We start from the raw sequence: 15,394 nt of genomic DNA on the forward strand, positions 1-15,394 counted from the left end.
AACCGCAAATTACGACCAGCATAAAGGTAAACTGTTTTGTTAGAACAAATTCCAAAATAAGTCCAAAAGACCCTGAATAGGACACAGCAAACTGGAGGGGAGGACGTACTTATAATAACAAATTAATCTTTTAAATCATTAATCCTGAATAAATTCTGAAACAGCATAATAATTTTTTTCTATTAGCAGTCACTTTACTTTTTTATAAATACTCTTATTATGTCGCTTTTCTCATCTACTAACGACTTCGGTAATTTATTATAAACTTTGATCGACATTAGGAGTGGACTAGAAGAGTTCATTTTAAGTTGGGTACTTGGTGTTATCAATTCATGTCCATGTCGTGATATATAACGTGTAGCAATATCTCTTCGCCTAGTGAAATAATCTGGATATATCCAGTTTTTGGATATATGCTTATTTCGTGCAGTAAATAGTGTTGTAGCGTCTACACTGCTCCCCCATAAGATGTCACCATAGCTCACACATCATTCAAGATTGACACTTTCGACAATAGATCGCTCTTACCACATAGAGTTGAATTTATATCTCAAGTATCTAACTGCTCGTGCTCTTGACGCTGTTCCAATTGTACATTCATTCAAAAACGAAGAAGAATTTACAATAAATAACTTTATAATTGCAGAGAGGGGTCAATGCAAGCCGCGGCGAATAGACGACGCTTACCTACTCCGATTTTTGCGATGTCGACGGTTTATACCTGCTCTGGCGCATAAATTGGTGAGCGCTAAAGAAAAATCATGGAAGAAATATACATAATTTCATAAAGAAAGAAGATACCCGTAATATTAACCTTAGAACTAACTCGTGGTACCACGATTTGGTTTACCAAAGCTAGACGATTATTTTATGGGGAACTGTAATTAAAAATATGTTATTTGAAAAGTCATATTACAAAATTGAAGACTACGTGTTAGATAAAGATATAATGGAATGATGGTATGGGTCTAGATTTCACACAAATTTGATTCCGAGTGTATTCCATAGCATTTAAGTTCATTTGAAAACAGCAATTTCTAGACTTTCTCACTCGTTCTTCTCAGGGAAGTCAGCACAGTGAACGAGCGGTAACTTAAAAAATTACGTTTTCAAGTGAAATTTATTTTACCCATGGAATAAATGATTCTTTGACTTTTGACTTTTATAAATAAATAACGCACACACTCAACATAGCCCTGCACTAGGGAAACCCTGTGTCGCGACAACTACAAATTACACCCGAACTCACAAGAGAAATAAATGTAGGGCATACAAATATTTCTCCTGGCCCGGGAATCGAACCTGGGAGCTCTGCGTTCGGCCACGGAGGCAGTTAAAAAAAACTACTAAAAACGTATTAAAAAAAAGAAACTTAATAGCGATTAGCTGATGTTTAACAATAACTTTTCCATTTATACGCCTGTACCTACAATTAAAAAAATGGTCTAGTTTATCTGCAACAACCTTGTGATAGGTTTGTAGAAGATTATTGTACCAGTAGAGCCCCTTGTGAAAGAATTCGTCCATGGAAGTACTGCCACCTAGTCGTAAAACAGAAAGCATTATACCGTTCCGATGTCGGTGGATATTGATGAAATTACACACACATGAGACTTGTTATGTCTCTGAGTGATGGGCGCAGTGGCAGTGCCCCTAAGTTCTTTGCAACTGTCATGAATAGGCGTGTCGCTTATCACCAGACAAACGACTTATTCGTCTCATCGCTTCAAAATTTTACAAACATTTAATTTTTTATTTTTTTTATTTAATTACAAAAAATAAAAAGAAAAACGTGGAACATTCAATTTTTTTCTCTTTTTATTATCGTTTTAAAAGCAATAAAAGGCAAACACTGAGCTCACGGAATCGCAAATTAATTTACTTTCATTTTTATTAATTCACTTCCATTTTTATTAACATCACTAAAGAAGAGAAGACGAAGAAACATCATCTAAAACAAAATCGACATTGAATCAGAAAAAGTAACACATACTGCGTTACATGTTCAGCTAACAGCTACAAACCTGACCTAGTTAAGTTTCATTGCCACAGACACACTATCTAATTTCATTACGATGTGTTTTGAGTAACACCATTTCACGGGTGTGATGTAAGCAAAAATTGTAATAAAATAATATAAACATCGCATAGTTAAATCAACGGTTTTCATACATATCAGAGTTGCCTAAGATAGAAAATAGTTTCATAAACTAGGTGGACTATCGCAGATACAGCTACAGAACTTACTTTTACAATTCTTGATCTTAAATTGGACAACTGTCGTGAGTTGGGGATCAGCTGTATTGAAGGGGTCACAGAACTGTCCCATATGTACTTAAGTTTTGTTTATGACGCTCCTCCATACCGTTGGTTATACGGGAAGGCCACTATTACCTGTGCAAGCAAGCTTGCACAAAGACCTTGTCAGTCAGGTTTTGACCCCAGATCAGCTTACTGGTACAAACTACATCTGGTTGGTTTGTTTGAAAAACAAATATACGCGATTTAAATCCGGAAAAATAATTTCATTTCCTACATCTGGTGCACATACAGCACCCTCCATATTGTCCAGATAGGTACCGGAGCTGTTGGCCCACTCACCTCTCGTTGTGCATTGCACGGCTAGCGGTTGCCACCGCTAAGTCGTTGCCCCTAAATCAAATTTCCGCTTGGATATCGGATCTGTCCGCACGCTCACCTCCCGACGCCGAAGCTTCTCTCCAATTCTAAAATTCTTTGATATCTAGCTTATCCTCTACTAGTTCTCTGTACTAATACCGAAGATGTCAGTCGCAGTATCTAACGAAAGCTAGACTTACCTTCCGACTTAGACCGGCAATGCACATACACATAGTGATGGGTGGTCACGTCACAGCGAAAAATAACAGTGATCAGCCGTCAAATAGTATCACCGTGACTTTTTACGAAGGAACGACGTTCTAAAATTACATAAATTGCACTCCGTTCCACTGTCTCCGTCACTCACATCACGACATACGACGTTTTTTACAAATAAAATCATGCGCGATCTCCGTTCTGTAGAGACTGGTGGCTGCGCTACTCATTGTAGATCGTTTTTAAATTCTAATTATGAACCAAGAAACCCGTGAAAATAATGTTGTAAAGAATATTGTAATACAAATAATATAACTGTACAGAATTAATCCAAAATCCTATTAACGAATAATACGACAAGCCTGTAAAACTGAAAGTTATAGCGGATCAATTTTTCAAATGGAATTAAACGTTACTTCAAACTGCATAATGTTTATCGTTCCAGTTACAAAGAAATCACACACAAATTGCCGTAATTTTGTCACTCCTGTCACTTGCATCACGATATACGATTTTGGCAAGCGCCTACTTTCTAATAGTTGGAAAGACACTACAAAAACTAGAACCATTCTACAACTGTCTAATCGAATTTTGAGCCCGAGTTATAAAACTGGAAATCTATTAAACAGATATTTTTTTACTTTCACGCCAATTTCGATTTCTAGTTTAGAATTATTTTCAATATTATTATAATAGTTACTGCTATAACAGTTTCTGTATCGTCATCGATATTGACCTAACGTATCGTCACTCGTTAAGCGATTTTCTGCTTCTGGATTTTTATTTAAATCCTAAACGTATTCAATTCTATTCGATCTACCGTAAAGAACCAAATAGATTTCTAGGAAATGTGTTATGACAGTCGATACTTCTGATGTATAGAATTCCAAGTTGATTTCAGCAACGGCTTTAGGACGCTGGTAAGCAGGAAATAAGTTGGAAGTCAAACAGTTTCCACAGGAGATTGCACTTGACTGTCTCAGTCGTTGTCGATATTCACAATAGCTATTTGACAAGCAATTTCAGAGTTTATTTTTTGTGTTTTATGTGTTCCTGAAATATTTTAAATTTTTGGTTGTATTTTAATTAAATGGCTCAAGTGTGTTTTTGTTAATTTTTAATGTGTTCTTTTATCAATCTGGGCTGCACCAAAATGTCAGCGAGGGCTAAATGTACTCTATAGTTCTCTGTAGAGAAGTCACATTTACATAGGTGTTAGTTTTTTTATTAACTTGTATGTTTTGGTAATGAAATGACAGTCAGCCGTGACCATGGGATCCGAAACGTTGGTTTGTTTGAAAAAACAAATATAAGCGAAAAATATAGCACTACTTAAAATCCCGGAAGCCTAAAAACTCAATTTGTATGTTATTTTTTTTATGATGAAATTTAAAAACAAAATTTTATTTTTTTAAATTTTATTTTTCTAATTTCAATTCGCGCTCTGTAACTTCCGTTTTGAGCCGCAAACTCCTAATAAATTCATTGCATATCAACAATAAAATTAGAAAATGCGTAAAGAAACGTTCCACATAACATGCAATATAGGTACTCCTTTTTTGAAAAGATTTCTGGTTAGCAGCGGGGTGTTAGTTGGTAGTATTATAAAAACACGAACGGCGTGTCGATTACTACTAGGCACACGACTCCTGTCACTTGGTGTCATAAAAAAATCCCGAGGTTGAGAAATCTATAAATTTTCGCTTTATAAATTTATATCGTTATTCTATTAACATCCATCTCTTCCAAACAAACAAACCTTCGTAACATTCCCTTTGTCCTTGTCGTATCATGTTTGTGGGATTCCTGAGGATGTACCTACTGCGTTATTTTACGCTTTACGTACAATACTGTGTTGTTTTGAATGAAGAAACACTACAGAAAAAAAGTCAGGATTCCCAACAGAGTTCCCACTCTTTTTATCATGATTTTCATTATGATCTAATTTAAAACCTGCAAAGAGTGCAAATTAGCGTAAATTGTCCATATCTAAAAAGATGGTACTCGATTTCATTAAACGTCTTTTTTGCACAAATCTCCGTTTATTTACTAGTAAATAAAAGTGTCTTTACAACACCGGATAATAAGGTACAAATTTCAATCATGTTATAAAGTATTGCCTACTACTGACTACCATCAATTTCGTACTAATGATGAGTTCGAGATAATGCCATCCGTAGATGAAGCAACGTTCAAATAAAAACATACAAAATTGCCTAACATCTTTACTTTGCTGTATAATTTTTTCTGGCACTCAATAATTAGCTTCGTACTCGACCTTAATGCTCAGTCTTAACCTGGCTTTATATCCTGTAAAAAATCTTAATCTACTAAAGTCCTTGGTTTAAATAGTTGGTGTATTTCAAGGCTACAGAGTCACATAATGTTAGACATGGCGCAATGCCTCGTTCTACACTGCCTTACTCCTGCCTATTCGCCTTTATCATCTGAGGACTAGGCGTAGGCTAGGATTCCCTACGCTGTGGATGTTCCCACGACTCGCAAGAAGCGATACGCTTCCACATTTACATGGCATTGTAGTGGAATTCACTGCCTGCTTGTTCCCTGAACGCTGTAATTTGGGCCTTTTCAAGGCGAGAATCCATAGACATTATTTAGGTGTGCATGGCATGCTCCAACCCTTATCGTTAGTTTCCATCAGGTAAGATGGAGGTCAAATGCGTACTTAATGTAACCTTAAAATATGTCAGAAATACTACCTTAAGAGTATATAAAATATATATAAAAAAATTAAAGAAATTATTACGTGACGAGACGAACAAACCGTACGCCTGATGGTAAGCGTCCAATCTAGCCATAACAATTGCAGCGCCATTCAGAGCTTTAAATTGCAAAAATCTACGCCCCTGTATCATCCTGAGACGTAATGTGCACAAGTCCCATAGAGAGCGTATAGTCGCAGAACTTCCCTAGGGGAACTTACACAAGAAGCTCTAATAATATTAATAATAACGCACATACCCCGCACTAGGGAAACCTTGTGTCGCGGGTGCTATGGACACACACATAGACAACCACAAATGACACCCAAACTCACGAGATAAATAGATGTAGGGCATACAAATATTTCACGGCCCTGGATTCGATCCTGGCACCACTGCGTGGCAGACCAGCATGGTAACGGTTCGGCCACGGAGACAGTAAGTAGAATAGTAGAAGATTAAGGGTCGTATTCCAGAACTCTACTCAATGCTCAAGTCAGGATTGCACTGGAAACACAAGCACTGGAAGTACGACCCTAATCTGACTTGAGTACGACCCTGGGTCGTATTCTAGAACACTACTCAATGCTCAAGTCAGGATTTGAGTATGGTTTAAAGCACTCGAAATCATACTCAAGTCCCTGCCATTAGGGTCGTAGTTCCAGTTTCCTACAACTTCAAATGGCTTTGGTTGATTCCGCATAACAATCAAATTGTTGAATCAATCACTTTGCAAAAAATATATAGTAAAATTGAGGATATGCCATAGATATAGAAAAAAAGGGATGATATGGTATGGGGGCGTGGTTCGCGTCGCCTCGATTTAGTCAAAATGACCACATCGAGGTGACACGCCTACAAACATCGCCACAGTGACATGGCGATCGTTGTACATACAAGATCTCTCGTAAAACGTGAAAATGCCAAGTTGTAGCGTTACACCTTGTAAAAATTAGAGTGAAAACCATTGACTTACAAATAAATGGACGACGGGTCTAATACAAAAACCACGAAAAAAAATGTCCCAAGTCAACCTATTTAAACATAGTGACATTTAAAGGAATATGAAAAAGCTAAAACGTTGAATTTAAATTGTAATGTCATCGCAGTACTGTCTAATTTTGCTTGCTTCGCTGTCAGTCGAACAAACGAAGACTAAAGCGTGAATGACGCTCTGTATACGATTTTAACGCCCTATAAGTTCGGACACTTTTTAGCGCGGACCCGACGTCCATATAATTGTAAGTTAATGGTGAAAACAAAAATTTTAAAACCAGTGACATAACATTCCACCGGCTATTTGCATTTTTAGTCACTATTTCTCATTGACTTACAATTATATGGACGTCGGGTCCGCGCTAAAAAGTGTCCGAACTTATAGGGCGTTAACACACCAATATACCAATGATTGTTTTTTATGTCAACTGAACTTAATAGTACACGTATATAGTACCTACATGACATCTTTCTCATTTCGCTTAAAAATAGCTTTAATTTCGTTTGTAAAAAAATCTTAAATAAAGCCAGTGTCCCTGCCACTCGACCCGTGCATCAGAGCTGAGATAGTATCGACACTAAAGTAGAAGATAAAATATATTAGTCTATTCCAACGTAATCCAATATTTGAATGACGTCAAGGTTACAAAATTAAATCAAAGAGATCAAGGGTATGTTTATATATTCACACTTCATTTGTCGTATCTAGTATGTCAGTAGTAGGCAGCCTATTCCGAATAAACATTCGAAAGGAATTATTGATGTCAAGGAACGATAGTGAACGTAATTACAAGCAATCAGATTCTCGAGAAAAACAACCGGTTCCAAGTATCTAGAAATGTATTACTGTCCAGCCACCCAGTGATCCCTTCCCGGGCCGGGAGAAATATTTGTATGGCCTACATTTATTTCTCTTCGTGAGTTTGAGTGTAATGTGCGGTTGTCTATGTGTGTGTCCATTGCACCCGCGATACAGGGTTTCCCTAGTGCGGGGCTTTAAGTATACACTTATTATTATTATTACAATCTATAATTAATTCACTATTGAGCTGATAGCTTTATAATAAAAATAAAAATGTTTTATTCATTCATTATAAAGGGCATAGTTCAGGGGTGGATGTTTCCATTTAGGCTTGTTAGGGCCTGTGTTAGGAAACATCGCTATTATGTAATATTAATAGTAATCTTGCTTTTATATTATTTTAAGATGATGAAACAGACTACCTTAATATATACTATAACTGGTGTTACAACTAATACGAATTTCATTAATTACAGTAATTATTAACTTTTCAGACTAAAAATGGATTGACCTAAGTGTTACTGTGTGGAATTAATTGCAAGTACGTGTATTATCCATCCGTAAGACGTACAATATCCAAAATTATACATTGTCATACCATGTTAAATAGTATCATTTCAATTGCTTGTCTCATATATAAGAAGTTAAACAGTTGTATTATGAGTTTATATAAACATATATGTGGATTAAATTTTGTGTATATTTATATTGTTTATTTACATTATATATATTATCAAATCAAATCAAATCTAATCATTTATTTGCATGTCACAGTTACAGTACATTTTTAAATACAATTTTAGGTGTTATGTCATTGTATAGGATCATGTGACGCCCTGTAAGGGCATGGCAAATTACAGAGGGGCATTTATAAATTATACTAACAAATTTTTATCAACAATGTCAATGCATGCATTAAATTCGTTATGATGTTAATACGTACTTAAGCTATCATTCATTCAATATTAAAAAAAATAAATATAATAAAAATTAACAATTCATAAAGATATCAACATTATCATATTTATGGAATGAAAAGTATTTACAAATAAAAATAGGTAATAGTCTTAATATTATTAAATAAATGTCAAAGGCAATTTCATAATATAATTTTAAATAAATTCCAGCAATGTCGTATTATTATTATTATTCCTCCAAATATTTATCACAGAAATATTCATTTATATTGTAATAGCCTTTTTTAATTAACAGCTTTTTCAATGTTTTATCAAAGTCAGTGTCTTTTACTATGTCTCTAATGTTAATTGGTAGATTGTTGTACAATTTTATAGTCATATAATGAGGACTTGAGGCCATTATGTATATACTGCTATAGTATCTATTTTATGTTTACTTGTTTATTTATTCACATATTTCAAACTTGTAATAATAATTGCTCAATCTCCTCATAAGACTTAGTTTCGAGCCATTTTGTAATTGCTAACTTTCATTCACGAACTATTTTCTTGTACAGATCCAGTTTTCTGTTTAAACTATTATATAGATATGAGACTCTATATTTGTTCTGTCTCTAGCCGCAGTAATTTTTATTTTTGGTACCAACGCTGTGTTATAGTTTCTTCTTCTACCTAAAACCCCAGTGTATAAGTACATAAAGTTTCTTAACAGATGTTGGTTTTGTCAGGTGATACAAGCTTTCAGTCGAATAAATTCTTTTTTTTAAATACTATAAGCTTTAGAACAGTACCTTTACCATGAGTGTATAGTCACATGACCACTAGAGGGCGCTATAAATTTACCAAATAAATTTGTCAATTAAACTAGCCACAACTGTCATAGTAATCTCATAGCGGAACGGTTACCATGCCGAACTGCAGACGTTCCAGGTTCGATTCTCCAATTTCTCCAAAAAAAAGAGAAAATTTGCATGGCCTACATTTATTTATCTTGTGAGTTTGTGTGTAATTTGTGGTTGACTATGCGTGTATCCATGACACCCGCGACACAGGGTTTCCCTAGTGTGGGGCAATGTTGATTGTGTGCGTTATTATTATTATTATTATTATAGTAGTTATATTTTTGTGGTACCTATTCAATTCGGTTAAAACCAGTTAACGGTAAATGGCTGAAATCCAATAAACATCATTCATCCCCTAATTTCCCACCTATAGAGGGAAATGCTTTCTTCAAATTTGAACAGGACCACTATTGAAGTGAGTACCATCTTTCCAACTAAAAGGGAATCATTGAAATCTGTTTCCAAATGACGGAATAATCACATACCTGATAATTCTCAATTAAGATCCTCCTTTTTTGAAGTGGGTTAAAAAGAAAGAATTACCTTAATCGCCTCCATGCTTGGTAGTAAGTTTTCAATAGCAGCTAAAATACAATACCTCCGGAAAACGTTATTGACCATTCTTTTGAGTGGCTGGTTTCTTAGAATCGGAAAAAGTTATACTTTGAAATCCACAAAATTTGAACTTGGACGCTAACCCCCTCCTAGACACCCAAGTCACAGGCAGGTATATGCGTTTCACACACACTTCTTATGGAAGAATGACATAAGTGGAGTTACGTCAAACATGTTTATTGCTCCATTAGACAGAATAATCTCAGGACAGAATATTAAAAAACGGACCTCAAAAGTCATTTATTCCCTTATTTGTCACCGTTAGAGGTAGAATATTTTCTTTGCAACAAAACAGAATCATCAAAATCAGTTCACAAATGGCCGGAGTTATTGCGTAACATACATACAAAAAAAGACATTCGATCGAATTGAGAACCTCCTCTTTTTTAAGTTGGTTAAAAATATAACTCACATCCTCTCCAATTCTTGTAATTCTATCTACAACAATAATATATGTACAATATTAGTCGCTAGACTTACAAGAATTGGAGAGGATATAATAGGTTATATTTTTCTGTATCCAATATGGAGAAATAAGCTTTTTTGACGTAACTCCACTTATGCCATTCTTCCACGAGGGGTGCGATTGTTACGAAACGATAGAGATCGGACGAATCTGTATAGGTATTTAATGTAGTCTTAGATGTAATTTATGGTTTTTTTAATACAGATGGTGCGTTACGAACAGTTTCGTCGCAAGAATGCGTACTTGTACGATTGCAGTATATTCGGACTTCAGAAAGTGAAAAACGTGTACGCAGGAATTATGCCAGACAGCCCTGTCAACGGACGTATCACTCTCATGAGGTTCGGTAAGTAGCTTCGAAGATTAGATATATTGGGTGGATCAGACAGCAAGAATTGTGTATGTATGTAGAATATTAATCAGATCTAAATCAAGACTTCCACTAGGTACCTATTTAGTGACACGGCAGTTGTTTTTTTTCTGCTTAGTAGTAGACGTGCTTTGAGAGAAGTGATAAATCTTTGAAAGGACTTATGTACGGACGATTTGTCTTCACGATCCATTATTTCAGATCGACCGAAACGACAAATCGATTGTATGTTTATATCGTTAACGATTAACTTGAACGCACTTGAACAGCATTACTGTGTTCCGGTTTTGAAGGGTGCTGATGAAATTACTGCTACATGGGACTTGTCAATTTATGTCTCAGGGTGACGGGCGCAGTGGCAGTGCCCCTCAGATCTTTGCGATTTAAAGCTCTGAGTGGCACTGCAGCTATTATGGACAGGCGTGCAGCTTATCATCAGGCGCACGACTAGTTCGTCCCGTCGCTTGATATTATAAATAATATAAAAAATCGATTATCGTGACGATCGAAACGAGAAATCTGTACATATCGCTAAACAGATATGCTATCTATGTTTAATCGAATTTAGATACTTATCCATGAAGTGGGTATACATAGAACTCAAGACCTCAAACGACAAGCATACTAACTAGACTGTCATTGGTCTAGTACAGCCATGTAACTTGCGCACTCATTACCGTTCTATCTTCAGGTAGATGGGATACAGACGCAGTACCAATCGTGGATGTAGTCCGCTGCGCATTAGCCATGGACGAAATTGCAGTGATGCAACCACGTTTGCAGATCTTGGGAGTGACCATCATCGTGGACCTGGAGGGACTTAATTGGAGACATGTCACGCACTTGACACCGACGATTGCCAGTCAAATTGTTAGTTTGATGGGAGTAAGTTGAAAGATAAACCGATGTATTTTGTCACCTCTATTTATAGCCGACCTCAAAAAAAGGTTAATGTTATGCGATTAATCCGGTGTTTGTGAACCGATTTTGATGATTGTTTTTTGATGGAAAGAGGGTACCTCCGTATTAGTCCTAGTTAAATAAGAAGAATATATTCCACCTCTAAGGGTGGCAAACTAGGAAATGAATCCGGTTTCGCGCACTTTCCGTTAACCAATTTCAATAAAACTGGGCAAATAATTCCACGAACTTTTGAGGTCGGTTTTTTTGGTACACGATTTGCAAAAGGGAACACAAAAGTATAGGCATATAAGTTATCGCGTAACATATATAAAAAAAATACTGTCCAATTGAAAACCTCCTCCTTATTTCGAAGTTGGTTAGAAAAGATTCGTCATCGAGCACATCAATCATGTTTTTCCGCTCGCGTAGCGGCCTATCGACAACCGAACTTACCAGGCGTTCATAAATTCACAGGTAAATTTCCCACTACCGAATCACGGACTCCACATCGTCAACTACAGCTGGATACTAAATACCTTCTTCTACGTCTTCAAGCAGTTTATCCCAAGTGCTGCGTGGGACAGACTCCATTTCCACGGCAACGATATGAGCTCGTTACACAAATACATAGATCCTAAGTACTTGCCTCCTGAGTATGGAGGAACTACTATTCCGCAAGTAATTTCTACTGAGGAATGGTTAGCAAAAATTAATAAATATAAAGACGATTTTATGGTTGAGGAATTGAGAGCTTTAGGATTTGCCGTTGATGATGATTAATAAAAAATATCCTATTGAATTTTGAGATGTTAATTGTAATGCTAAAGATGCGGATTTTACACGTAATAATGTTTAAGTTCTTGTATATTCAATTTGTTAGGTTATTTATTTATTTTAAGTCTCTTTGCGTAAATATACTTAATATCTAAAGCAAAGTAAGGTACACTCATGGTACACGTACCTATCTATGCTTTCTTGCCTTTTAATGTGATAACTATTGCGGATATAGTGATCTCCAGTTTCTTTTGAAAGATGATTATTGCTTCCTCATTCAGTCATTATGTAATAAACTTAGTAAACGGAGAATGTAATACAATTTTCTTAAAGTTACGAGAACATGTTATATAACGAATAAAGTATTAAATGTTATAAACAAACTGAATTATTATGTTTTATCCTCTCCCAGATGTAAACAGTTTCTTTAAAAATGTGTCGGTTGAGTGGATATAATTCATAATTTTACTTTTTTTACAACAAACTTACAACAACTTTTTTCGCGTCCGAACGAGCGTGCAAAGAAGACGTGTCGCAAAAATTTGTGTTCATTTAAATCGAATATTGTGAATATTACAATCTATTTTCAACTTTCTATTAACCGCATAAGTCATTAGTTACACTGTGAAGTGCTTTGTTCCTTGCTACACTTCGGTCCCAGGCGTTGTGTCAAAGTTGCAGAAAGCGCCCCTCACACCTTCCAGTAAAAAGATACCGCCTATGTTTTTATTATTTTTTGTCCCGCTCTTGCAGCAAAGCGTATATATACATATTTACCTCGACCGCCTTCACTACTATCGTAAACCAACATGAGCATACTGCGCTCTCCTACTAGAAGTGACTCGAACATCCGACGAAGTGCGTCTCAACCAAATTTATCCACAGCGAGTGAGTCATTAAGGTATATTGCTGGTTCATCAACTATCTCGTTTCGCAACAAGCGTAAACACGGTGATGAAGATGAAGTGCACTCAAAATTGGCAGATATCCAAAACCGAATGACGGAAATGATGTCATTGTTAACTGCATCTATAAATGCACAAAATGAGAGTGCAGCAAAGATTAGAGGCGACATTGCAGTTATCAAGGACCAAATGCTGGATATTACAAAGGGTATGGAAATAACTGACCAAAAAACGTCAAGTCTAGCTATTGAGCAGACAGAAATGAAAGTTGAAATCCAAAATCTTTCCGACTCCGTTCATACAACCGATACGAGGGTTGCGTCACTGGAATCAGATGTGCATAAACTTCAAGCGTATACAACTGAATCCGTCCTGCGTGACATAACACTGTATGATAATATTATGGCTGAATTGAACGACCAAAACAACAGAAAAAAGAACATTTTGATAGTCGGAATTCCAGAAATCAAATCGAATAATATTGACGAACGAAGAAGCCTAGATAAAGCTGAAGTAGCTAAAACTGTAAGTATGATTTCAGACGACATCCCAGAACACACTAAAATAATACGTGTTGGTAAATTTAAATCTGGTGAAAACCGCGCTATTAAAGTATGTTTTGAGTCCGAACAAACAGCTAAATATACATATAATCAGAAATAAAAATAAGTTAAAAAGCACAATGATAAAAATCTTTGCTGATCAGACACCGTACCAACAAACAAAGTTTAAAACGCTGAAGGACGAACTTAATCGCAGGACAGAAGGAGGAGAAAGCAACCTTATAATAAAATACGTCAAAGGTGCGCCCCAGATATTCGCCGCCCCCCCAAAAAACTACTAACTACTACTAGCTACTACTAGCTTCAATTATAGTAGCCAGAATGATATAATAACAACATATCAAGTCCTCAACAAGTATGATGATCTCACATATAAGAAAAATTCCCTGAAATTCCGGTATGCAAATGCTCGTAGCATTGTAACACCTGGCAAGTTTGATGAACTCTGTTGTATTGTTAAGTCTATGACACCAGTAATACAAATTATAGTGCTAGTAGAGACATGGATTAAGTCAGATGATGAAGCCAAACGAATCCAGATACTAGGCTATACACATCACTACTAATATAGGCGAGATACTGTGGGTGGTGAAGTTTCAATATTTGCTGTAAATAACTTAAAACACCATATTGTTGAAGAAATTAGTCAAGATGATAGACAATATATATGGATTCATTTAACGAAATTCTCTTTGGAGTTTGGAGCAGTCTATAAACCAGGTCGAACAAATGTCAAAAGTTTTCTTGACACACTTTCCTATCAACTAAATCGGAGGAACAGGGTGGCAGTTCCCGGTGATTTTAATTTAAATTGACTAGAACCTGACATATCAGTGGAATGTTATAAGGATACGCTACAAGAAAATGGATACAAAATAATAAACAAAATCACACCTAAGTATTGCACCCGTGAAACACCGACGAAAATATCCATATTAGATCACATCTCCACAAATGTAACAGAAAACCAGTTTAATTTGGCTATTATCGAATCATCAATGTCGGACCATAAGCAGATTTTTTTTTAAATGAAGAAATATGAACCACCACAGTAGCGTAAAGTGCAATATCAATCAGTAGACTATGTTAAACTGCAGACACTAGCACAGGAAGGTATGAATAGTACTATGAATTACGAGTATAATATATTTGAAGAAAAGGCAAAGCAAGATTGGATAAATGCAACGATACTTGAAAAAATTAATCGAAAAGAATTCACTATATAAACTACATAAAAGTATTCCAGACGATATCAAACCTAAGAAAGATTTTATGAAAGAGTATAGAACAGTAGCGGGCGAAATAAAGAAAATGAAAAATGAATACTATCACAATCGATTTTCTGTTTGTAAAAATATGCCAAAAAAATGTGGAATCTAATATATAGTCTTACTCATAATAGAATAAAAGAAGTATCAATACTAACAAAACTAGAGATAGGTAATGCAGTTATAACAAATGGAAATCAGATATGCCAATGTTTTGATGACTTTTTTCTACTGTTGGTGCAAAACTGGCACAAGCTATCCCTAGAGTGTACCATATTGACAAGACTCATACTGGTGCGATTGTTGACAACAATAAAATGTGTTTTGGCTTGTCGTCTTTAATTCTAACGACACCAAGTGAAATTTTAAATGTAATCAATAATTTGAAAACAAACACCAGCTCGGGTGTCGACCA

The 15,394-nt window shown here is 35.7% G+C and overlaps 1 protein-coding gene across 1 annotated transcript in view; it reads left to right on the forward strand.

The window, feature by feature from the left end:
* The window catches only part of LOC113234693 (clavesin-1-like), a 43,520-nt gene extending 31,053 nt beyond the window's left edge, over window positions 1-12,467 (forward strand). The window contains exons 3-6 of the mRNA XM_026470132.1: window positions 647-741; window positions 10,401-10,542; window positions 11,258-11,451; window positions 11,944-12,467. Of these exons, the coding sequence (XP_026325917.1) occupies window positions 647-741; window positions 10,401-10,542; window positions 11,258-11,451; window positions 11,944-12,249 (737 nt within the window). The 3' untranslated portion in view covers window positions 12,250-12,467. The remainder of the gene's footprint in view (window positions 1-646; window positions 742-10,400; window positions 10,543-11,257; window positions 11,452-11,943) is intronic.
* Window positions 12,468-15,394: the final 2,927 nt, after the last annotated feature.

Source organism: Hyposmocoma kahamanoa, unplaced genomic scaffold, assembly GCF_003589595.1.
Source record: "Hyposmocoma kahamanoa isolate Upper Pololo Valley unplaced genomic scaffold, ASM358959v1 86, whole genome shotgun sequence".
In the NCBI taxonomy this organism is placed as follows: Eukaryota; Metazoa; Arthropoda; class Insecta; order Lepidoptera; family Cosmopterigidae; genus Hyposmocoma; species Hyposmocoma kahamanoa.